General features: G+C 46.2%; 1 protein-coding gene across 5 annotated transcripts in view; it reads left to right on the forward strand.

Annotated features, from left to right (window-relative positions):
* Positions 1–24,835, forward strand: part of ZC3H18 (zinc finger CCCH-type containing 18) — a 66,082-nt gene that overhangs the window by 23,909 nt on the left and 17,338 nt on the right. For 3 of the 5 annotated variants that reach the window (XM_072819561.1, XM_072819559.1, XM_072819560.1), the window contains 5 exons: positions 5,146–5,294; positions 5,624–5,716; positions 6,551–6,708; positions 13,052–13,169; positions 14,403–14,671. In XM_072819561.1, coding sequence (XP_072675662.1) covers positions 5,146–5,294; positions 5,624–5,716; positions 6,551–6,708; positions 13,052–13,169; positions 14,403–14,671 — 787 coding nt within the window. Of the gene's footprint in view, positions 1–4,750; positions 4,838–5,145; positions 5,295–5,623; positions 5,717–6,550; positions 6,709–13,051; positions 13,170–14,402; positions 14,672–24,835 lie in introns of all 5 variants that reach the window. The other 2 variants (XM_072819558.1, XM_072819557.1) reach the window with 1 other exon arrangement.

The raw sequence follows: 24,835 nt of genomic DNA on the forward strand, positions 1-24,835 counted from the left end.
CTGGGTTTTCTTCACCTACTTCAAGCTCTGTGAGCCATCACGGCAGCCTGAATACAGAAGCAGATGAAAACGTCTTCTGTGTTAATGTCCATTTTTAAGAGGTTTGCAAAAAGGAAAATAATGCTACTTGATCACTTGAGTATTTTTTAAAATTATTTTGCATGAAACATGTTAATATATTGTTAATGTAAGTTACACATGGCATATATTATGTCTTCAAGTATTTTCAGTCTTAATTTCCATACATAGCAGGTACCAATTAGATAGAACCCATCTGTGACTCTTTGGGGTCCTAAGACCCAAACGTAAAAGAACTGCTGGTTTTAAGTCTACATTATTTACAAAGAAGCAAGCCAGATGTTATTTTAATTATTTCAGCTACCACAGGGTATTCCTTAGAGAAAGTAATGTATTTCAGATTCCACTAGAGGTGACTCATCTATGAAATGGGAAAGGAAAGTACACCTGAGTTCTTTATGTTCATTATAAAAACTTGCACATGATGGTTTGTGGGACTTTATGCCCATTAATATACACCTAGATCCTACATTTGTCCTTAATATTTTTTTGTCCTTAATACTTAATTGTTAGATTTTACATGTTCTGCCTTTCTTTCAATGGTAATTTCTTAAAGCCATGAAGCACTTTAAACTTCTTTATTTCTACAACCCCTGTATTTTCTATTGTGAGTTATTCAGACTAATAAGAAATGGGACTAAGAAATATTTAAACTAAGACTACCTTGTCTTACTTAGTTAGAAATAACACAGTAGCAGGACACATTGTGGATACAGCAAGTGCAGCCTTTAAATGGTGCCAGCACTGCGCTATCCTCATAACCAGTCAGACTAACCATCAGAAATTTTAAAATCTGATCATGTTTCTGGACCCACCACACATATGTGCTCATGAGCATGCCCACAGACATGCTGCTTTCTTCTTCTGATGTTTCGTGCTGCAAAAGAAATAGATTGGGTCCTTGGATCAGTCAGGTGTGTGATTGTGACCAGCGGATTACTGCCATAAAGGATGTGGCTTTGGTGTCTTGTCTTCTCCCCATTTAGTTTCTCTGATTTCAGCTGAAGGACCTGTGTAGGTTTTCTATATATGTCGTGTCTGTCTCACTGATTGCGGGTGTGTTGGTGTTTTAGCAAGGAGGTTCCTTTTTTATAGATCTGTTATTGAGTGAAAATAAAAGCAGGAGTCAACACAATGTGGTGTAATACAAGCAGGGAAAATGTGGAGGTAGATACACTGATCCATCCATCCATCCATCCCCAGTAAATTGATAACTGTCTCTGGTAAAGGACACTGGAAGCATGGAGACATCATTGCATACTTAGAGTATTTGGATATTTCTTTATATGTTAGTTTTATTTCACACATATAAATATCTCATATATATAAAATAACAGTGTTTGCACAAGCAAAAATAATGACAAAAAAAGAATAATTATTGTGCCCATCATTCAGTTAAGAAATAGAACATTATCATTGCCTTCAAAGCTGTGTGTATACCAACGTGAAGAAACTTGTCCCCTGTTGTGCCGCTGTGACCACACTTTCATTTCTCCTTGTTCCCTGCTGGCTAACATCCAGGCCCCTACACAGAATCCTCACATCATTATAAGCCTGTTTATTCATCTGGACAGAGGCATAGTCCACATAAATTTTGCATTTGTGAAGTTTCATTTAGAAATAGACCATACAGTTTTAAAACAAGATTTTTACTTCCATTTTCCTAAACAAAGTGGTTTTTTAAATTATGAAAGTAATTTAGTGACAGAGAGGATAGTAAAAGATAAAACTCTTTCTACCATCCCAACAATTCAGGGTGTTTTCTTCCAGGCTTTTTTCTACATGGATAAAAATTCATTTTTCAAAAGGCTAGTAGATGATTGTCTCAGTGTGTGGTGTGGTCAAATCTTGATCTCAGGGTTGTGAGTCCAAGTCCCACATCAGGTGTAGAGATTACTTAAAAATAAAGAGGCTGGGGCGCCTGGGTGGCTCATTGGTTGAGCATCTGCCTTCAGCTCAGGGCATGATCCCAGGGTCCAGGATCAAGTCCCGCATCGGGCTCCTTGCAGGGAGCCTGCTTCTCCCTCGGCCTCTCTCTCTTCTCTCTCTCTCTCTCTCTCTCTCTCTCTCTCTCTCATTCTGTGTCTCTCATGAATAAGTAAATAAATAAATAAAATCTTTCAAAATACATAGATAGGCAGGCAGGCTGGCTACTGGGAATGTGTAGCTCCTGCTGCTCCCTTCTTGCCAGGCATCTGTCCCGGTGGTAGGTACTTCTAGACCTCCCCTCCTTCTGCCTGGAGCAACTGTTTCCTTGTGTTTGGTGGCCAGGAATCAAGACATGTCCAGCAAGGATCTTTCCACACCCAGAGCGGAAGGTCAGGCTCCCATCACCTGCCAGTCTGGGAGGGGAACAGTCTGCTGCTCTCACCTCTCACATTCCTGACTGATTTATTCTGTTCCTCTTTTCTCCCCCTGCCTGTGGGAGTAATAAAAGATCTTTTTTTGTCAGTGGGCTCATGGATGAAGTTTTTGGTTTCGTTTTGAAAATACTTTACATGGGCAGCCCCGGTGGCTCAGCAGCTTAGCGCCGCCTTCAGCCCAGGGCCTGATCCTGGAGACCCGGGATTGTCCCACATCGGGCTCCCTGCATGAAGCCTGCTTCTCCCTCTGCCTGTGTCTCTGCCCCGCCCCCCCCGCCCCCCCCCCTGTGTCTCTAATAAATAAAATCTTAAAAAAAAAAAAGAAAATACTTTACATATAAGGGTGCCTGGGTGGCATCTGACTCATGGTTTCATCTCACGTCATGATCTCAGGGTTGTGAGATTGAGTCCCATGCCAGGCTCCTTGCTCAGTGTGGAGTCCACTTGGGTTTCTTTCTTCATCCTCTTCCCTCTCTGCTCTTCTGCCTGTACATGCTCACTCTCTTTCTAAAATAAATCTCGAAAAAATATTTCACATACAAAAATGAACAAAGATTAACAAATACCCATTTATCTACCACCCAGGTAGATAATTTAAAAAGTTATGGAAACCTGGGGCTTATGTTATTCACGCTTTCTTGTATTTGCAGATTTTCTGCAGTAAACCTCTACAAGTTAAGTCTTTTACCTCCACAGCAGTGAGGATACCTGTGGAGTTCTGTGACAGACAGTGAAGGGCTCGACAGTGCTTGGAATCCTTTATTCAGGTGCAGGACTGCATACAGGAGCTAATTCTTTAAAGTTCTGTAAGACTCTGGGATTTGAACCCCCTATTAGTATATTTCCCAACCTCTGACTTGTGTAGTCTCTCTTAATGTTAAAAGTTCATTGTCATTTTTACTTTTCCAGAGAATTGATTTTAAGCATACTTTATTTTGCATTTAATTCAGATCAGTATGTTATTAGGTTGGTTTTAATACAAATTTAACTATTCATGGCGCCTAAAAGGTAAATTTAGCTTTTTCCTAAATACCAAATGATTCTTTTTTTTTATGTTATACAAGGAAAAATATGTGTTGTTGATAGAAATGATCAAGTGAAATATTACATTTAGAAGGGAATATATATATTTTGAAGATTTTATTTATTCATGAGACACAGAGAAGCAGAAACATAGAGGGAGAAGCAGGCTCCCTGCAGAGAAGCCCCGATGTGAGACTTGATCCCAGGACCCCAGGATTGTGACCCAAGCCAAAGGCAGACGCTCAACCACTGAGCCACCCAGGCAACCTGGGAATATGTATTTTAAAAGATGGTTTAAAATTTAACTACATGTTAGCCTGTTGAAAATGTTTTTAAAACTAGTTAGATATTGTATGCTATATTTATTTTTGAGCTGATGTAGATATTACCTGTTCAAAAAATTAAATTTTTATTTTTACTTATTTTTAAATTTTTAAAAAATAATCTCTGTGCCTAACATGAGGCTTGAATTCATGACCCATGAGATCAAGAGTCACATACTCTACAAACTGAACCAGCAGAGCCCCCCTAAAATTAAATTTTTAAAAAGTAATTTAATGATTAAATTAAAACTTGGACTTCTCACCTTCTGCTCTGAAAAAGTCAAGTGGTTTCCTTGAATAATCTTGGTGTTCTATTACAGAGTAATTCTAAAAGGTGACCTTTTTTTTTTTTAATTTTATTTATTTATTTGACAGAGAGTATGAGCAGAGAGTAATGGTGGAGGGAGAGGGAGAAGCAGGCTCCTCACTTGCCAGGACCTGACTCGGGGCTCGATCCCAGGACCCTGAGATCATGACCTGAGCCTGAGGCAGATGCTTCACCGACAGAGCCACCCAGGTGCCCCCAAAAAGAGGACTTTTTTTTATTGCTTTTTTGTAAAGTATGAACACCCAATGTATTATAGTCATCTGTGTCTTGTCTCTTTCACACATTTTTTAAGCACAGAAATACCCTGAAATGGTTTGTGAGACTTTTGGTGGGAGAAATGCAAATTTGCAGGGCTGGTAGAGACATCTTGAGACAGACACAGAATTCTCTCAGCCATTGCTGTTCCAGATGCAGTGTTTTGAATCTAGATAAGGATCTTACACACACATACCTCTGAGCCCTTGTGGGGTTGCAGGGTCACCTGAGCAAGAGAGTGCCTCGCAGAGCAGGGGGCCACCTGTGACTGGGAAGCTCTGGGACGTCTCTATTTGTAGGGCCAGATGAACTCTTCCCAGAGTGACTTAGGGACACGGGGTGCCATGTTTCCTTGACCACATGACCCCTGCCCCTTTCAGGAGCCCTTAGGAAATCCCGCTCACAGGAAGTTCCTCAGTCCAGGCTCTGGCCTGAGACCTTCCAGGCCTGCCTGCCAGGAGGACCTGGTGCATGTGTGGAGGTGGGGATCCCGGGTGTGGGGGGCGGTGGTTGCTGTGCTGGCTCAGCCTTGAGGAGCGAGCCTGGATAGCCCTGCTCTGAGCTCTGACTCTGCTGCCACTGCTGGAGCCTGTCCTCAGGTTCACACCACTTATGAGATGGTGAGGGCTGTGTTAGGAGCTGGGGGGCACACGCGGGACCCCTCCCAGGCCTGGCACTGCCCCCAAGCTGCCGCTGCAGGCAAAGCGGACAGGAAGCTGACCTCCTGCACTCTGGTTCTCTTCTACTTTTTCTGACCTGGCTTTTGTCTCCATAGGGAACTGCACATGGGGAATGAACTGTAGGTTTATACACCCTGGAGTCAACGACAAGGGCAACTATTCCTTAATCACCAAAGCCGAACCTTTCCCGCCTAATGGTGCCCCGCCTCTTGGACCTCACCCACTGATGCCTGCCAACCCATGGGTGCGTGAACATCTGTTTTCTTTAGTTGCTAGCAAATGGGACATCTAAGCTCTCTGAAGCTTCAGCTTACAGCACATTAATACACCCCGTGTAAAAGGCACTTCTGTGACATCACACAGTCACTGAGTTACCTTCCAGATGCTTCCAAATCTCCATGTGGAGGTAATCCTAGATTTGGGCAGGGTTGTGGGTTAGGGACCAAATCAAGGTTTGGAGAGCAGGTGGTGTACAGCCGAAAGATACTCTAGCTGGGGTTTTTGTTCCTGTTTCTTTATAGATTTTAAAGTTTTGCTGGCTTTCTCAACTTTTCCCTTCTCGTTTTTTAATAGGGTGGGCCAGTAGTTGATGAAATTTTGCCTCCACCCCCTCCAGAGCCCCCGACAGAGAGTGCCTGGGAACGAGGACTCCGGCACGCAAAGGAGGTAACCAGATGGCCCGAGAAGAAAATGCTAGCAGCAGTCCTTGAGCAAAAGTAGCATTTCTTTGATTCAGAGACAACGATTGAAAACCCAGTGAAGTCTCTGAAGTGAGGGGTATATTTCTGTGATTTCTCTGAAGAGTTAAGAGTGGAAACTGATGTCTGTCGATGTCTCCACGATGCACCAGCTCACGAAACAGGCCCACTGCCTTCCTGTGGCCTGGGTGGCAGCAGATTCACCCTAGCTGCTGCTGCTCTGCTGCAGCCCCTGGCTGCCCAGAGCCACTCCTCATAGATGTAGCGCAGGGAGATCCCTGCCAGTGGAGGAGCCGCCCTCTCCCTCCCCACTCGCTCTGGTCATACCATGGCCCCAGCTGTTGGGCCTGCTTTCTGAGCCCCTACTTCTCTCCAATGAGGTTTTCCTCCCTCACTCAGCACACAGCCCACCACCTCTCCTTTCTTCTGAGACCGGAACCACTGCATGTGGCTTTTCTGCCATGAGCAGATTCACCATTCTCTCTGTGTTGGGCCACCTCACAGTGACTCTCTGCCACTCCCCATCTCAGTGTTAGGACTATTTCTAGGAGATGGCCAGCTCTGTCACCCCTTTCTGGAATGGAAGCAAGCTCCGAGGCACTGCTGAGCCGGCCTGTCCTGACTGCCAGGTGTAGAAATGGAGTGCTCCAGGCCTAGAGCATAGGCGCATCTCCCCTACCACGGGCTCAAGTGGGCTGCTTCTGCCACTCTGGCCTGGGCTCTGTGGGTCAGATCAGGATGGGCTTCCCTTTGCTTTTCCCAACAGTAACTGGCACTGACTTCTTCCTCCTTACGATGGTAGGTTTTAAAAAAAGCAACCATTCGAAAAGAACAGGAGCCTGATTTTGAAGAAAAAAGGTTTACGGTGACCATTGGCGAAGATGAACGGGAGTTTGATAAAGAAAATGAAGTTTTCCGAGATTGGAATTACCGGATCACCAGAGATGTCCGGGACACAGTGTAAGGAACAGTTCGGCCTCTTCCTTCCCTTTTGAGAGAGTATGAAGTTGTCCCCAGCCATGTGAGCCCTAGGCTCTGGAGAGCATCAGCACACAGGTTCCCTCAGGCATTGGGTGCCACGTGTGTCCCTGTCCTGGGCTGAGAATGGCACCCCCAAGATCCCTTTGAACTTTCCTTGGTTTTTTGCTCTGTGAAGGAGGTGTCTCAGCTCTGTCGGGGCTGCTGCCTGGGGAGGGCTCACCTTCCTATGGGTTTCTCTGAGTTCTGAGAGTTTCTCTGCCTCAGAGAAACTGAGCCCCGTGGAGCTCACATGGAGCCCCGTGTGTCGGCCTCTGCCCACCCTCCTCCAGGCACCCAGGAGCCAGGGAAACTGTGACATTGCCACCAGAGTCCAGGAACTGGGCAGGTGTGACCCTTCCCATTATAAAAGCTGTGTTTGTTGATCCTTCTCCTAGATGTTTCATTACTGGTCTTTTAGAGACTCGTGACAGAGGTACATATGGTTGAAATACCTAAGTCCAAATTTAGAAATTGTGTAATGTTAAGTAAAGTTCTCATCTGCCTGTGCTTATCCCATGGGGGGAAGGCCGGCTTTGTGGTGCTCCTCTCTGAGGGGCAGAATCGGGCGAGTTTCTCCTGGGCAGCAGCAGCAGCGTGGGCCTAGGTCACAGGGATGGCATGGCATTCGGTGTGTCGTCAGAGCCGGCTTCAGCAGCATCTCAGGCTTTTAGCGACATTTCGCGCATTCACGTTTACTGCCAGGAAACCTGCCGGGGTCTGGCTGAGGATGGTGCGGAGAAGGACTCATCTGGTGCTTGCATGTCAGGCTGTCTCAGGTCCCTTCTGTCACACCTCCATCCTTTATGCAAACAGGAAGGTCCACACCTATCATGGCAGGAGACATCTCAGAGGCTGAAGGATAAAGATTTAAAGATGTAGTTTCCACTTCGTTGTTTTCTAATTCTGGATGTGGAGGTGTGTTAGACCCCAGACAGGAGCATGGGAGTCAGGACTTTGGCTGCCAGGTCATATGCTCCCTTCACACCCTGAGGCCTCACATTTTGCTTATGTAAAAATCCAGGTGGTGATCTTGCCTTGCTGGAGGTAGGGGGGTGAGAGTCCGGAGAGTCCGCGCGTGTGCATGGGGCACTGTGACTAGCACAGAGCAGAGAGTGCTCCCTGAGTATGGTCATTCTGAGCATGGAAAGAAGGGGTTTAGAACCTCAGCATTTCCCCTTGACACTCCGTTTCCCGGCCCTGGCTGCCACGGAGATCCGCGGCTATCCTCCAGGCCAGCTGGGTGCAGAAGTCCAGCAGTCAGCATGGGGAAGGGCCAGGAACCAGAGAGCCCTTATCCATCCCCACCTCACAGGGAGCAGCTGGCAGAATGGGATACATCTAGCACAGAGGGTACGAGGCGGCTGAGGTGCCAGGCAGAATTATAATTTAACAACGGTTAAGGGCCATCGACTTAAAACTCAATGACCAGCCTTGTTCTCTTTTCCTGGGACCCTACAGGGACCCTGTAACAAGTTTTGTGCCCGGTGCTCCTCAGCTGGCTGCACAGTAGGTCTGTGACCGAGGTCCCTGTGTGTGCCAGGTGAGGGCAGGTGGGAATGGGCCTGAGGGTTGAGCTCCAGGTGTGGCTGGGGGGCCGAGGGGGTGTGCTTGTCAGAAACACCCCCATAAGAGTGTCGAGGTCAGGTGGAGCCCGGCTGGATGCTAATAAGCCTTCTGGGTGATTCTGTTGCCCACCCACTGAGGTCTGAGAACCGTGCACACCCATTCTGTGGGGGCCTGGGTTCCCTGGCCTGACGCTGAGGGTAAGGGTAGAAAACTCTGAAGCGCTGTCATGTGGTGGTCTGATCTGGCTCTGATAATGCAGAGCTGGGTGCTTTGTTATAGAACCTCCAGGGAGAGGAGCTCAGGAGCTCGTGAGGAAGTGCTCCAAGGTTGCTGAAGAGACAGGAAAATGGCTGTTTTCTTTATGCTGTTATCTGGAATTAAACAATTTGTCCAGCAGGATCATTTGGTAAAAATAGTGCTTTTCTATACCCCAATCATAACTTTAAAAATTCCTTTCCACTACCTGAGGTACTTTATTCAGATGTCAACCAACTCATGGGACCTCAGGCACATAAGACATTAAGAAATGTCACCTTGGAGCATCCAAGGTCATATGGGGGACATATGACATATGAGCATCCAAGGCTCAGTTGGGGGAGCACGGGACTCTTGATTTTGGGGGTCGTGTGTTCAAGTCCCATGGTGGATGTGGAGCCTAAGAAAGAAGGGAGGGAGGAAGGAGACATTTCTGTGCTGGCTGCTGGGGTGGGATGTGAATCAGGGATGCTGCACTGAGCCCCCAGGAATGTGGGAGCTGGCAGACAAGAGGACCCCTGGGTATTGTTGGTGAGGAATGAGGTCCTTGGCAGGAGCTCTGTAAACAACGCTGCTTCTCAGTAACCTGGGGCCTAGGGTGGAGCCCTTACCCATATCCATCATTCGAGCATGTGGGTGCCTCCCCATACTGCTGTTCTCATCACACGGCTGTGCTGTCTGTGCTTCCGTGAACCTGGGCCCTGCCCACTGTACCCTCCCGGTCTGAGCAGTCCCACGGGAGAGTGGCCACATATACATTGCTTACCCAGTTCCCCAAACACGATTGTACCTATACAACCTTCCTTTGAGAGAACACACAGCCTCACCCCACTTGGAAAGGTGCTCCCCAGGACCTTGGGGGCCTCATTCTCTCTTACGTTCTGGCAGAAGGCTGCACTGCTGTAGGCCTCTGCAGTTCTTGACTGCTTTCTTCAATACTATCTGAGTAGTGTGGGGCTTAGGGGCTTAGGAAGATGTCTGGCAGCTTGGAATGAAAGAGAGCTGTGTCAGGCAGCCCCGGTGGTGCAGCAGTTTAGTGCCGCCTGCAGCCTGGGGTGTGATCCTGGAGACCCGGGATCGAGTCCCACATCGGGCTCCCTGCATGGAGCCTGCTTCTCCCTCCACCTGTGTCTCTGCCTCTCTCTTCACTCTCTCTCAATGAATGAATAAATAAATCTAAAAAAAAAAAAAAAAAAAAAGAAAGAAAGAAAGAAAGAGCTGTATCTGTGTCATTCAGCAGAGCCAGCCAGACTTGGGTAAGTCTGTCAGGGTCCTGGACGAGCTGGGGGAGAAGCCTCCGAGAAAGCAGTCCGCTGGAGGCCATCAGTTGACCCAGACACTCATCCTGGCAGAGACCTCTGTGACTACCCAGAGCAGCATGTCTGCAGGTTGTTAAGTGTCTTGGTTTCCCTCACCAGCTTACTCAAAGGGAAGAGTTGGTCTGGAGCCAAGACATCTCTGGAAAAATGCCCAGGGGTTGCTGGGTCTATATTTTCTCTTTTCTCCATTGGGGTCCAAAGCACCCCCCGGGTAGGTCCTCTGGGTCCATGGGTAAGTTGGGTCTCCTTACCTTCTTCCCAGTGGTTAGCAATGGTCCCTTCCCTGTGGATTACAAGCCTACCTTGGCCCTCCTTTATCCTACAATCTGGGGTCTGTCTCTGGACTTCTGTCACATTCCTGTGAGCCATTTGTTTCTTCCCAAGAAAGACCTCCTACAGTGTCCTGTTGTCTCAGGGCATGTCTTTCTTGGCTGGTCTCACGCCTGGGTACCAGCTCGTCCAGCTACATACAGAGGTGCACTGGTGTTTGTACTGGGATTGCCCAACATTTATAAATTAATGGAGAGATAACTGACTTCTTGCCATGTGTAGTCCTCCTGGCCAAACACAGGGAACATCGTCTCATTTATTCACACGTGTTCTTGCGTCTTTCCAGTGTTTTGTTGTTGTTGTTGTTTTAATTTTACTTAGGTAACATACAGTACGGTATTGGCTTCAGGAGTAGAATTCCGTGATTCATCACTTCCATACAACACCCAGTGCTCACCCTAACAGGTGCCCTCCTTCGTGCCCATCCCCCACCCACCTCCCTCCATCAACCCCCAGTTTGTTCTTTATTAAGAGTCTCTTATGGCTTGTTTCCCTCTCTCCTTTTCTTCTTTTTCCCCTTCCCCTATGTTCATCTGTTTTGTTAAATTCCACATTTAAGTGACATCTTATGGTATTGGTCTTTCTCTGACTGACCTATTTCACTCAGCATAATATCCTTTAGTTCCATCCATGTATTTGCAAATGGCAAGATTTCATTCTGATGGCTGAGTAGTAGTCCATTGTGTATATATGCCACATCTTCTTCATCCATTCATCTATCACTGGACATCTGGGCTCTTTACACAGTTTGACTATTGTGGAGATTGCTGCTATAAACATTGGGGTGCAGGTGCCCCTTAGGATCACTACATCTATATCTTTGGGGTAAATTCCTAGCAGTACAATTACTGGGCTGTAAAGTAGCTCTTATTTTTTAACTTTCTGAGGAACCTCCATACTGTTTTCCAGAGTGGCTACACCATCTTGCATTCTCACCAGCAGTATAAGAGGATTCCCATTTCTCTGCATCCTCACCAACCTCTCAAAAACACCAGTTTTCTGACTTGTTAATTTTAGCCATTCTGACTGGTGTGAGGTGGTATCGCATTGTGGTTTTGTGATGTAGAGCATTTTTTCATATGCTTGTTGGCTGTGTGTATGTCTTCTTTGGAGAAATGTCTGTTCATGTCTTCTGCCCATTTCTTGATTGGATTTTTTTGTTTATTGAGTATTGAGTTTGTAAGTTCTTTAAAGATTTTGGAAACTAGTCCTCTATCTGATAAGACATTTGCAAATATTTCCCATTCTGTAGATTGTCTTTTGGTTTTGTCAATTATTGGTTGTGCAGAAGCTTTTTATCTTGATGCAGTCCCATTTTTGCCTGTTTCCCTTGCCTTTGGAGACGTGTTTACCAAGAAGTTGCTGCCTGTGTTCTCCTCTAGGATTTTGATGGACTCCTGTCTCACATTTAGGTCTTTCATCCATTTTGAGTTTATTTTTGTGTATAGTGTAAGGAAGTGGTCCAGTTTTCATTCTTCTGCATGTGGCTGTCCAATTTTCCCAGCACCATTTGTTGAAGAGACGATCTTTTTTCCACTGGATGTTCTTTCCCGCTTTATCAAAGATGAATTGACCACAAAGTTGAAGGTCGGTTTCTGGGGTCTCTATTCTCTTCCATTGACTATGTGTCTGTCTTTGTGCCAGTACTGTGCTGTCTTGATGATACAGCTTTGTAATACAGCTTGAAATAAAAAATTGTGATGCTTCCAGGTTTGGCTTTCCTTTTTTTTTTTTTTAAGATTTTATTTATTTATTAATGAGAGACAGAGAGAGGCAAAGACATAGGCAGAGGCAGAAGCAGGCTCCTTGCAGGGAGCCCGATGTGGGACTCGGTCCCAGGACCCCAGGATCATGACCTGAGCCAAAGGCAAACACTCAACCACTGAGCCACCCAGGTCCCCCTAGCTTTGGTTTTCTTTTTCAACATTCCTTTGGCTATTTGGGGTCTTTTCTGCGTCCATACAATTTTTGAATTATTTGTCCCAGCTCTGTGAAAAATGCTGGTGGTATTTTGATAGGGATTGCACTGAATGTATAGATTGCTTGGCATAGTAAAGACATTTTAACAGTGTGTGTTTTTCTAATCCATGAGCATGGAATGTTTTTCCATTTCTTTATATCTTCTCAAGAGCATCATAAAGCTTTTCTCAAATAGGTTCTGCTCATTTCCAGTTAAATGTACTTTGTTCCTCAGTAATTTTTTTTCTTGTTTGCTGTTGTAAATGTGGATTTCTCTGCTCTCTCTCCCAAGTGGTGATTATTTGGTTTCCGTCTACCTCACTGGGTTCTTCCGGCTGCTTGGATTGGCTTTACTGTGTCTGTTTCCAGGCATAGACCCTTTCCTCCTTGCCGGGTCTCCTGCCTCCTGGTCGTGGCCACCAGGCCCCTGCCCCACTGGTGGGTGGTAATGAAGGTTGTGGCCTCCTCCCCTTGGCCCAGCCTTACACAAGTGCCCCTCTGTTACCATTAGATAGGAGGTTGGTTTAGTTCCAAAGCATGTACGTGTGTGTAGTTGCATTACAGAAGTGCCACCTCTAGCCCCTTCAGTACTTTCACAAAGAGCTGGTCCTCTTGTCCCAGATGCTGCCACCATCTATGGGTGCAGTTCTCTGATTTTTCGTTTTAGGTCTCATGTGTGATATAGTCAGGAATCTCTTCATACGGACTCCTTGCGCTCTTGGAATAAATCCCACTGGTCATGGTGTATACTTTCTTAACATGGTCTCAAATTCTGTTTGCTAACATTTTATGTACTGTTTTTGCATTAATATTCCTAACTGATAAAATTTACTTTTTCCTCACTCTGTTTTCAGACTAGAGCCTTACGCAGACCCATATTATGACTACGAAATCGAGCGTTTCTGGCGTGGTGGGCAGTACGAGAACTTCCGGGTGCAGTATACAGAGACAGAGCCGTACCATAATTACCGGGTAAGTGGGATGTGGGTGTGTACATTCAACTCACTGGGCGATTCCTTAAAATTAACCCCTTTTTAACTTATGGGACTTTATATGGTCTTAATAGTGTTGGTACAGTGTATCAATTTCAAGCCCAAATTGACTATAGAAAAACAGTTCGGATCCACAGATTAAATTGGTGGTGATGTGAGCAGAGACTTCTTTTATCTGTGTTCCTCCTATGTTTTTTTTTTTTAATTAGGTTTACCAGTGGGGTTATTAATAGTAATATAAGTTTGCATAGGCATGTGTGTTCCACTCTCCAGAACAAACTGAATGTATCTATTACTCTTTCAGTCATACCATTTATAATTGTGCTATACTCATCCGTTTTCATAACCTGGGCCTTTCCCCAGCTGTATGTTTGTTGTTCTCCTGGAGAATATTCTGTATTGGTATTTCCCGATGAATAGATGTGTTTCAGCCTTTGAATCCCTAGTGTTTTCAGGATGATGAGGAAAAGCTGCTGCTAAGAAGAGGTCAAATGGGGCACAGTGGGATAGTTTTTGTCCTATTATGTGATGGAGTTTTGAGTTTTAGGGATCAGAGGGAGGTGACTACCCTGGGAGCCCATAGATGGTGGGATCCTGTTTGACCATCCTGGCCCATTTCCTCAATAGAACAGGTTCCCCAGTGGGGCCTGGCCACAGGGATATGGGTTCTGCATGCCCACCAGGGCAGCCTGGAAGGTCAGATCTGAGTCCTTGTTGGAGCCCCTTTTTGCCACCTTTCTCCCCAACCATGTCCAAGATGGAAGGGCAGGGGCATGCTTCATTTTCCTGCAGGCCACCTAAAGCCTGAGACCTGTCTTCATGCTGTGATTGGGGCTTTATCCTGCTTTAACCTTGAATATAAGAACAGATGAATGAATGAGTGCAGAGCGTTAGTTCAGAAAGGTGTCCACGAGTCATGTGTAGGAAAGTAAGAGCAACCACTTCAGGGCGCCCCGTCTCTACCAGACTCCACCCAGTAGAGTGCTTTTTTGTCCAAGCCCTCGGGAGGCCTTGTTGGGTCATCTCCACTCCACGCAGGAAGGGCTGAGGTGGGAGGCAGGTGGCACTGAACTGTTAGGTTGGTTCCTGAGCTGGTGTCTGGCGCACTGATGGACACTGTTTTAAGGAGAAGCTTAGAAACAGAGTGAGCACTTGAGGTCCTTGCCTGTGGCCTTGGCACCAGGCACCACCCATCATGTACGTTTGGTTTCAGGAGCGGGAGCGTGAGCGGGAGCGAGAGAACCGGCAGCGGGAACGTGAGCGTGAGCGTGAGCGGGACCGAGAACGGGAACGCAGGCAGCGGGAGCGGGAGCGAGAGCGAGAGCGTGAGCGAGACAAAGAGCGACAGCGGAGGAAAGAGGAGTGGGAGAGAGAGCGAGCCAAACGGGATGACAAGGACCGGCAGCATAGAGACCGCGACCGGGAGAAGGAGCGGGAGAAGGAAAAAGAGAAGCCGAAGCCCCGTTCCCCGCAGCCACCAAGGTAGGCCATCCGCCCGCTGGGCTCTGGGATGGTGCCCCCAGGCCCAGAGAGGAGGGGCTCACTAGCCTAACACGGGTCCTGTCTGCTTCCTACAGCCCCATACCCACAATCCTACCATCACTGCTGGGAAACAATGTGGTTTCCTTAGTAGGTGCCAACTATCCTGTAAACATACATTATGGTGGGAATGCTGTGTCATCATCCTAAGTCATTAAAGGTCTGAATTCCCACTCCCTGTGCTTTGGCAGAGGGGCACCACCGTGTGGCGCTCTGGCAGCTAGAATACAAGATCTTGAGTCTCCTGGTAGAGGACAGGCCTCCAGTTAGCTCTGTCTCTGGATGCTGGTTCTGGTTTTGTACTGTGCCATGAGGGTTGCCTGTGTGACCACTGGGGTAGATACTAAAGACAGGCAGTACAACAGCGACCCAAGAGGCCGGGCAGGTTCTAGGGTTTCAGACATCCCTTTTGGTCTAAAATACATACAGGGTATGCCTGGATGGCTCAGTCAGTTGAGCGTCTGACTCATTTCAGCTCAGGTCATGATCTCAGGGTCATTGATCAAGCCCCGCATAAGGCTGCACACTCAGCATGGAGTCTGCTTGAGAGTCTCTCTCTCCCTCTTCCCTTCCCACCACTTCCTCACTCTTTTCCTTTCTTCTCTAAGATAAATAAATAAAATTTTTAAAAGGAAATAATCTATTTTAAAGTAAATAAATAGGGATGCTTGGGTGACTCAGCGGTTTATCGCCTGCCTTCAGCCCAGGGCGTGATCCTGGAGTTCCGGGATCGAATCCCACATCGGGCTCCGTGCATAGAGCCTGCTTCTCCCTCTGCCTGTGTCTCTGTGCCTCTCTCTGGCTCTGTCTCGAATGAATGAATGAATGAATGAATGAATGAATAAATAAATAAATAGATAAATAAATAAAATCTTTAAAAAAAAATAAAAATTAAAAATGGAATTGCTGGGTCATGCAATAACTCTCTTTAACCTTTTGATAAATTTCTAGAATCTTCCTAGGCAGCTGCATCATTCCCACCAGAAATATGAGAGTTCCAGTTTCCTCCAGATTATTTATTATTGTCCGTCTTTTTTTATTACAGCTGTCCTAGTGGGTATGAAATGGTAGGTTGGGCAGCCAGGGTGGCTCAGCTCAGCCAGGTGGCCACCTTCAGCCCAGGGCCTGATCCTGGAGACCCGGGATCGAGTCCCACGTCGGGCTCCCTGCATGGAGCCTGCTTCTCCCTCTGCCTGTGTCTCTGCCTCTCTCTCTCTCTCTCATGTCTCTCATGAATAAATAAATAAAATCTTAAAAAAAAAAAAAAGAAATGGTAGATTATTGTAGCTTTAGTTTCATTTTCCTGAGCCTCTTTTCATGTGTTTCTTGGTATATGTTCATTAGAGAAACATCTATTCAGATTCTTTGCCTTTCTTTTATTATTCATTCACTTTATAACTGAGTTGTAAAAGTTCTTAATGTATTCTAGGTACAAACCTTTTGTCAGATACCTGACTTGCTCACCCTGTACTTTGCATTATTGGTTTTGCTTTTTGATGATGTCCATTTTTTTCTTTCTTTCTTTCTTTCTTTCTTTGGAGGGAAAGCCTCTTATTTTGTATTTTTTCCATCTTTACCAGATGCAGTCAATGTGTAACATTGTACAAACCTAAAGTATACAGTGTGATGATTGGATATGGGTCCATGTTGCAGAATAATCTCCATAATAAGTAAACACCAGCATCACCCCACATAACTACCTTCTCTATGTATCTCTATGTGAGCATCACCTCACATAACCACCTTCTCTATGTACCATCTATTCTCTCAGCAGCATTCAAGTACACAGGACAGAGTTACACTGCAGCCCCCAGGCATACACTAGATCCCCATAACTTACTCATCTTGTCGCTGGAAACGTGTGCTGTTTGACCAGCATCTCCCCATTGCCAGCAGCCCCAACACATGGCAACCACTGTTCTACTCTCTGTGTTTGAGTATAGTGCTCTTAGATTCTGCATGTAAGTGAGATCGGACAATAAGAATAGAGAGTCATTTTTTGCCTGACTTACTTCAGTTAATGTAATTTCTCAGGGTCCATCCAGGTCCTCACAGATGGCAGGATGTCTTACTTCCTATTATGGCTGAATAATAAATACTCCATATTTGACTCTCCCACATTTTCTTTATCCATTCATCCATCCATGGACACAGGTGGTTTTCATGGTGTTCCTGTTGATAGGAATGCTGAGGTGAATGTGAGTATAGACCTCTCTTTTTGTTTTTATTTTCCTTGCATATTTACCTGGAAGTGGTTTCTGGGTCATGCAGTAGTTCTATTTTTAATGTTTGGAGGACCCTCCATGCTGTTCTCCACAGTGACTATACCAGTTTGCATTCCCACCAATGGTGCATGAGGGTTCCTTTTCCCCACCCTCACTGACACTTGTTGACAGTTGTGCTTTTGATGACAAGCATTTGAAGAAGTGGGACGTGATACCTCATAGTGGGCTTGATCTACATTCCCCTGATAATTAATCATGGTGAGCATCTTTTCACATACCTGTTGGCCATCTGGATGTCCTCTTTTGGAAAACATCAGGTTAAGAAACTGTGTTTTTTTGTTTTTTTTTTTAATTATTTATTTATTTATTTATGATAGTCACGGAAAGAGAGAGAGAGAGGGGGGCAGAGACACAGGCAGAGGGAGAAGCAGGCTCCATGCACCGGGGGCCCGACGTGGGACTCGATCCCGGGTCTCCAGGATCGCGCCCTGGGCCAAGGCAGGCGCCAAACCGCTGCGCCACCCAGGGATCCCAAGAAACTGTGTTTTTAAGTCAGGTTGTTTTTGACTGAGTTGTATGAGTTTCTTACATATTTCGTATGTTAGCCACTTATCAGGTGGATGGTTTGCAAATACTTTACTTATTCTTTTATTCTTTTTTTTTTTTTTAAGATTTTATTTATTCATGAGAGAGACAGAGAGAGAGAGAAGCAGGCTTCATGCAGGGAGCCCGATGTGGGACTCGATCCCAGGTCTCCAGGATAACGCCCTGGGCCGAAGGCAGGCGCCTAACTGCTGAGCCACCCAGTTGTCCCTTATTCTTGTAGGTTATCTCTCTTTCTTTCTTCCTTCCTTCCTTCCTTCCTTCCTTCCTTCCTTCCTTCCTTCCTTCCCTGTGCAGAAGCTTTTTAGTTGGATGTCGTCCTACTTATTTATTTATTTTGTCAATTTCCAAACATATTTCTTAATTTATTTAAATTTGATTAACATAATAGTGTATTGTTAGTTTCAGAGATAGAGTTCAATGATTCCACTTATTTATTTGATTTTGTGTCCTGTGCTGTGTTCTGATCAGACTGTCCTTACTGAGACCCGTGTCACAGAGCTTTGTTCCTGTGTTTTCTTCTAGGAATTTCATGGTTTTGGGTCTCCAATCATTTTGAGTCTTTAATCCACTTGGAGTTATTTTTGTGCACAGTGTGACATGGGGGTCTAGTTTCATTCTTTCACATGTGGCTATCCAGTGTTCCCAATACCATTTATTGAAGAGACTGTCTTCTCCTCATTGTATCTTTTGCCCCCTTTGTTGTAAATAACCACATATATGTGTATTTATTTCGGGGCTCTCAGCCCTGTTCCATTGATCTGTGTCTGTTGGTTTTTGTTTTTAAGTAATCTCTACACCTAACATGGGGCTTGAACTCATGACCCCGAGATCAAGAATCCTGTGCTCTATTGACTGAGCCAGCCAGGTGCCCTGATCTATGTTTGCTTTTATGCCATTACTATACAGTGTTGATTAATAAAACTTTGTGATATACTTTGAAATCAGGAAGGATGGTGCCTCCAGCTTTGTTCTTGCTCAAGATTACTTTAGCTGTTTGGGATCTTTTGTGGTTCCACATATATTTTATGATTTTTTTTTCCAATGGAAAATTGGAATTTTGATAGAGATTTCACTGAATCTGTAGATAGCTTTGGGTACTATGGACATTTTTATAGTATCATTTCTTTCAATCTGTGAACATAGGTTGTATTTCCATTTATCTCTGTGGTCTTCAGTTTCTTTCATTAATTTCATATAATTTTCAGCATACGAGTCTTTCACCCTCTTGGCTAAATTTAGTTGTAAGTATTTGGTTTGGTTTTGTTTTAAGATTTTTATTTATTTTTTTTTATTTATTTATTTTTTTTTTTTTATTGGTGAGATTTTTATTTATTTGAGAGCAAGAGAGCAAGAAACTAAGAGCATGGTTAGGGATGGGGGAGGGGCAGAGGGAGAGGGACAAGCAGGCTCACCACTGAGTCAGATGCGGGATCATGCCCTGAGCTGAAGGCAGACACTTCACCCACTGAGCCACCCAAACACCCAGTATTTTATTATTTTTGATGGAGTTGTTAATGGGATTGTTTCCTTTGTTGTTTTCAGGTTGTTAAGGTATAACAATGCAACAGATTTTTTGTTGTTGTGGACTTTGTATCCTCTGTACTGAATCCATGTACTAGTTACAGTTCTTTGGTGAATGTAGCCAGGCTTCCTGTATGATCAGACCAGCTCCTCTCTCATCTGCAGCTGTGTTTCTGACAGTAGACAGCAGGATACTTAGTCTGTGTGAGCACCAGTTTTGACTGTTCTCATCCTCCAGATTGCAGTAAATTGTCCACACTAAATTTGCTGTATTTTTTCATACTTTCCTAACATTGGGCAAAGTAATGTTTTTAAAGAATATTCAAAAAAAAATAAAGAATATTCAGAATAAATGAAATGTTCTAGATGTACTGAAACAGTTCATTCTTTAAAAGACTGTTTTGATGAATCTGTGTTACAGCAGTCACGCTTTACTATCTTAAAATTTATAACTTTATTTGAATGGCAGGGCTTGATTTTGACCTTCCTGTTGTGTTAATCCATGAAGCCCCCTGTTGATAGAAACACTTTTCCCAGAGATGCATGCTGTTTCCAGTGTGGACTCCGTTCTGGGAGAACTGTTGGAGCAGGAGGCCCAGATGTCTGCTCACATCACCCACTTTGCTTTTCATCCAGCCTGTTCCCTGGCATCCACTGCCCCTACTGGTCCTCAGTGTCCGCAGGACTTTGTTCAGGTCTTGCTGCTCAGAGAGGCCTTCCCACTCACCCTGCTTCATAGTTCCTCATAGCTCTTATCACTCCCTCACGTCACATTACTGTTCACTCATGTGTTTTCACCTGATGCCTTCTAAGGTGCAGTCCCCTGCAGGGCACCACAGCGTCAGGGCTCCTCAGGGCCTGGCACAGTGCTGGAGCCCTCATATACTTAATGGTGCTGTAAATGAGTTTTGGATTTGGTAGCGGCCTGCTACCTGTTTTTACCCTGTCATAGTAAATGTAGGATTGATCAAATTGCAGGCTGAGTTCTGCAAACAGAACTTAGTCTGTTTCCCAGATTCATAAAACAGCTGTTTTCATGATATCCAAATCCCTGGTTTTAGAGGGAGAGACACAAGAAAGATGGGCAGACGATATCTAGTATGTTACTGTGCCCTGTAACTCTGTGGATTCCCGAACCACATCAGCCAGTCCACTCTGGTGGTTTGATGTTATGAGCATACTTACTCATATTTACTCTGGCTGCAGACCGCCTTCCCCTACTCCTATTCATATGTCCTGCTTGTTGCCAGGAAGCCAACTAGCTCCAAGTCAAGTGTCTGTATTTCCAGCTCAGGGACATTTTTATACACATAAGTGTGCTTTTACAGAAAGCCTGTTGGAAGGAGGCCAGCTGCACAGGTGGTCTGTGCTTGTTGCTAACTCATGGGATAGACGCCCAACTGGCACTCACTTCTGTTCCCAGTGCTGCCTGACCCCTCCAGAGAAACGTCCATGTGAATCCAAAAAGACTGCTCTAAAGGCAGGGACATTTATTGACATGGTCACCAAGCACCAGATCCCTGTGAAGAACAGCCTCCACGCCCTACATTTGCACAACCATGGACCTTCAGGTGAGGGATGGGGTCAGTGAGAACACAGCTGAGCCAGCAGGGCGGGTTCAGGAGGCTTGACTAAGGGGACTCTTCCTAAAATGAGGTGCAGCTTTCTCACCTAACCGGGCAAGCCTGCTCTCCACTGGTGTCTGCCTGGTTTGCTTCCTTCTGGTAAGCTTATGTCCCCCCCTTTCTCTTCTTCCCCAGACCCTCACTCATGCTCCCATGGGCCTCCCCCAACAGCACCTCTGCTGTTGACAGAGGTGAGCTCACCCTGTCACTTGGTTTGGATTCAGCCTGTCTCATTGTTGCCAGGGAGTCTTGAACCCCATCTTTGATCATCCTGGCTGGAACCCTGCCAGCCTTGCTGCCAGTGTGAAGGGCTAGGGTTTCACCAGAGCAGAATTTCCAACAGTCCTCCTATTTCCTTTTTCTTTTACCAGCCAAAGCTGGTGTGACCACTTCAGGAGGTGGTTGAATTTCCCTGCAAGAGTTTACTTATTTAGCCTATGACAGGTTGGGAATTTTACATCAGCAGATGGATAGAAAGAACCTTTCTTGCCTAAAATAGATATGACTGCATTCATAGAGTTGAGTGGGAAGCTTTTGTCTTAGCTAGTACATAAGGGACTCTGTGGTGGGGTCAGATGTGCTCCTGCAGATTCGGGGGCATAAATAGGAGTGGGTGGTGATAAACTCAGTGTGTTTTGTCTGCAACCAGCAAGAGTTCTTTAAACCCAGACCACCCATTACCCAGAAGAGGGTGGGACAGACACATGGCACAGCAGGGTGAGGCGCAGGTGGGGACTGATGCCATGTGCCAGCTGAGGGCTGGGCTCCCTGTTTCTTACTCTGTGCCTGTCAGCCTTCTTTCCTGTGGCTCTCCCCCTTGCCTGAGCTGGTCCGTTCTAACATGTATATTTGGTGAGCTGCCTTCTGAGGAAAATCTCCCTCTGGGAGTTCTTACCAGCTTTCCTCTAGAGCTCATAGGCTGGATACAGTGTCGCTGTGTGAAGAGATGTGTCTCTCCTTTTAGGTTTACCTTCTGTAACTAGGCCTTTGGAGATCCTTTGCCCACTCCTGTATCTGGACTATTTTTAGATGTGAGCAGAACCTGGTAACCAATTCTGTAGACTGCATCTGTCTATGTAAATAGAGGGAAATCCCTTTTGTGAAACCTCGTTCTGATCTTTGTAGCCAAGCCAGTGGGTGTGCTTCACTGGGTGGAGCTCAGATGGGTAATTAGGATGTTCTTTGGCATACGGAAATTAATTTCATTCTAGATAAAAATTGTAATTGGGATCTTCGTGCAGGGATTGTCCAGACTGCCTATTGTCTTGAAAGCTGTTCGCTCAACATTCAGATGTCCGTGTGACGTTGGTGCCTGTTGATGCTGAAATGGCAGGCTCCTTATTTCCCAGGAGCTTTCTCCATCATCACGAGGGAGCACTTTTCCACCCGCTGCTTCACACTCTCTGAAGCTTACGGTCTCCTTGTTGTCTCAGGGTGCCAGAGGCCTGTGTGCAGCCAATCACCATCCAGTGTGAGGCACACCAGAGGCCTCCAGGTGGGCTCGGGGTGGGCAGGCATCCATAGCCGCCTTCAGAGGAGTCCGTGAGCCCCTGATAAAGGCCCCCTGCTCTGGACTCGCCCTCAGAAGCTGAGAATAGGGATCCCTGGGTGGCGCAGCGGTTTAGCGCCTGCCTTTGGCCCAGGGCGCGATCCTGGAGATCCGGGATCGAATCCCACGTCGGGCTCCCGGTGCATGGAGCCTGCTTCTCCCTCTGCCTGTGTCTCTGCCTCTCTCTCTCTCTCTCTCTGTGTGACTATCATAAATAAATTTTAAAAAATAAATAAATAAATAAATAAATAAATAAATAAATAAATAAATAAATAAATAAAATAAAAATAAAAAATTTAAAAAGCTGAGAATAGCCAAGGCAAGGGAGGTTGCTTTGTAGCTGCATGAGCTCAGGCTCACCATCACTTCCAAGGCCACGTGGCCTTCTGCCACCCTAAAGAGAATGGTGACACTCATTCTAGTCTGCAGTCTTCTTTGCAAAAACTGCACATTATGTTTTCCTGTGCTTTTGGTGACTCTCCCTTCCCATTCTCTGAGCGCACCTGCTCCCCCTCTGGCCCTGCCCATTGCTGGCGCCAAACTAACCAGTGTCCTATCCTTGTCTTGGAGCAGTCGTTTTCCACCACCTCCCATATCGTATGTGGTGCCTTTGGCTGGGTCCATGAATTTGAACAAGTTGTGGTTAATCACACACTAGACCAGTGTGGTGGCATCACACAGCTTTGCTGCCCCCCCAATTATGTTCAATGACCACACCTGGACAGCTGTCAGGAGCCTCATAGGACGTGTTTGGCCCCACAGAAGCAGGTGGGCATTGTCCTGAGTCCATGTGATGGCAGATGGCCCCAACCTCCCACTCTGCTCCCAACTTCGTGACGTTTTGTGCTTCCTGATGAGCTGTACATTCAGAGAGTATTCAGAGTTGGTTCCCTGGCACTTAGGCTTTAAAACAGTAACTGATCTAGTGTTAGAGCAGATGTAATAAACCTTAGTCCGCTGTTCAGACCTCTCATCTGTCCCAGGCACAGCTGCACTGCTTACCATTGAGAAAGTCACTGTTGCCTGGGCATTTTTGAGGAAAAGCGTATCCTGCTTTAGCTTCTTGACTTTTTAAGCTACTGAGTGATCCAGAAGTTGCCCAACACATGAAGACAGGCAGCTAATAGCATTCTCTTGTGTATTCAGATCTAAGCATGGACATCTGGTGTCGACAAGAGTGGGAGACAGGTGGACACAGATGAGGTTGTGAGGTAGAAGAACTTGCTGCTGAGCCTCCTGGAGCATCAGTCCGCCCCCAGATGCAGCCTTGTTTCTTGTGGGGGCGGCAAGGGCAAGAGCTTTAAGGAGCCTCGGACAATGTCAGGGGCCTTGCAGCCATCAAGAAATGTAAGTGGATGCCACTTGCCCACCACTGGAAACAGTATAGATTGTTTTTCTTTCTCTTTACCTGGAAATTAAAGTGCAAGTGGGTGGGAACTTGTGCATCCCCTCTGCTGGCAGTCACATTTCTCAGGTTGTTTCCAATTAAGTTCAAAGATGTTTTCAAAATTGGAGTATGGAAGTGATGTGTCTCTCGCTGAGTGCCCCCTCCCAAGGGAAAGCCTGTCCATCCTCCCTCCCCTGGGAGCAGCAGCCAGCCCTTGGTGTCTGGAGGTATAAGTCCTCGGGGTCATCCCGTGAGGACCGGAATTTGGCCCCTGGGATTGTCAGAGTTTCAAGTGCTGCTGTGTGTCTCATGGATTTGGCATGCTTTGGCCTGTGTTATAGGACCTGTGGGGTGCCAAGCTGAGAAACGAGAACAGGAGATGTAAGTTCTTCATATCTTATCTGCGTGTCAGTCCCTAAGGGGGCAGACAGCCTGGTGGAGGCTGCAGAAGGGGTTGTAGCTAGCTGGAGTGGATCATAAAAACTAACAATAGCCTGAGACAGGGAATATGCAGGACTTCCAAGCAAGGTGGGCATTCCGGAAGGAAGGATGTTTGCCAGGCTCAGAGTATCTTCCCTGGCAGGTGCACCCCTCGGGCGTGGTGCTGGGCAGAAGGGATGCAGCCAGCAGGTGCTTTGGGGGGCTGGGAAGGAAGGGCCCACCTAGAAGTCCAGGGCAGGGGCATGGTAGTCCCCAGCCATGTGGACCTCATGCGTGGTTTCCACCCAGTGTCAGGGGAGGTGATCACCATGCAGGCTTCCATGGAAGGCCCCCAGAGGCTCCCAGAACAAAGTAGTGGCAAAGATCTCCCATGGAAGTTGCTGTAACGTGAGTGTGACGTGAGTGTGAACAAGTTCGGTCATTCCTAATTCCCTTTTCCTGGACCTTCATTAGATGCCCTTTTGATTTTAGAACACTTTATGGTTTTTTATCTTGTTTTATCTTTGACCCCAAACTTGGCAGCTACTCTGCACGGAGTTTCCAGACACCTCAGGGTGGCCGCCCTACATTACCGGCCTCTGTCTGCTGGTCTAAGATGCAAGGTGTGTCCTTAGTTGACTTGGAGCCACTTTGTTGTGTTTTGTTCTGACGCTTGTGTTCAGCAGCCTGCGTGCTGACCTTTGCTCCCTGGAGTTTCTCCCGAGGCCTTGAGCAAAGGGTCAGTGCCTGGAAGATAAGACTGTGCTGTAGCTG

The sequence above is a fragment of the Canis lupus genome, chromosome 3, assembly GCF_048164855.1.
Source record: "Canis lupus baileyi chromosome 3, mCanLup2.hap1, whole genome shotgun sequence".
Classification (NCBI taxonomy): Eukaryota; Metazoa; Chordata; class Mammalia; order Carnivora; family Canidae; genus Canis; species Canis lupus.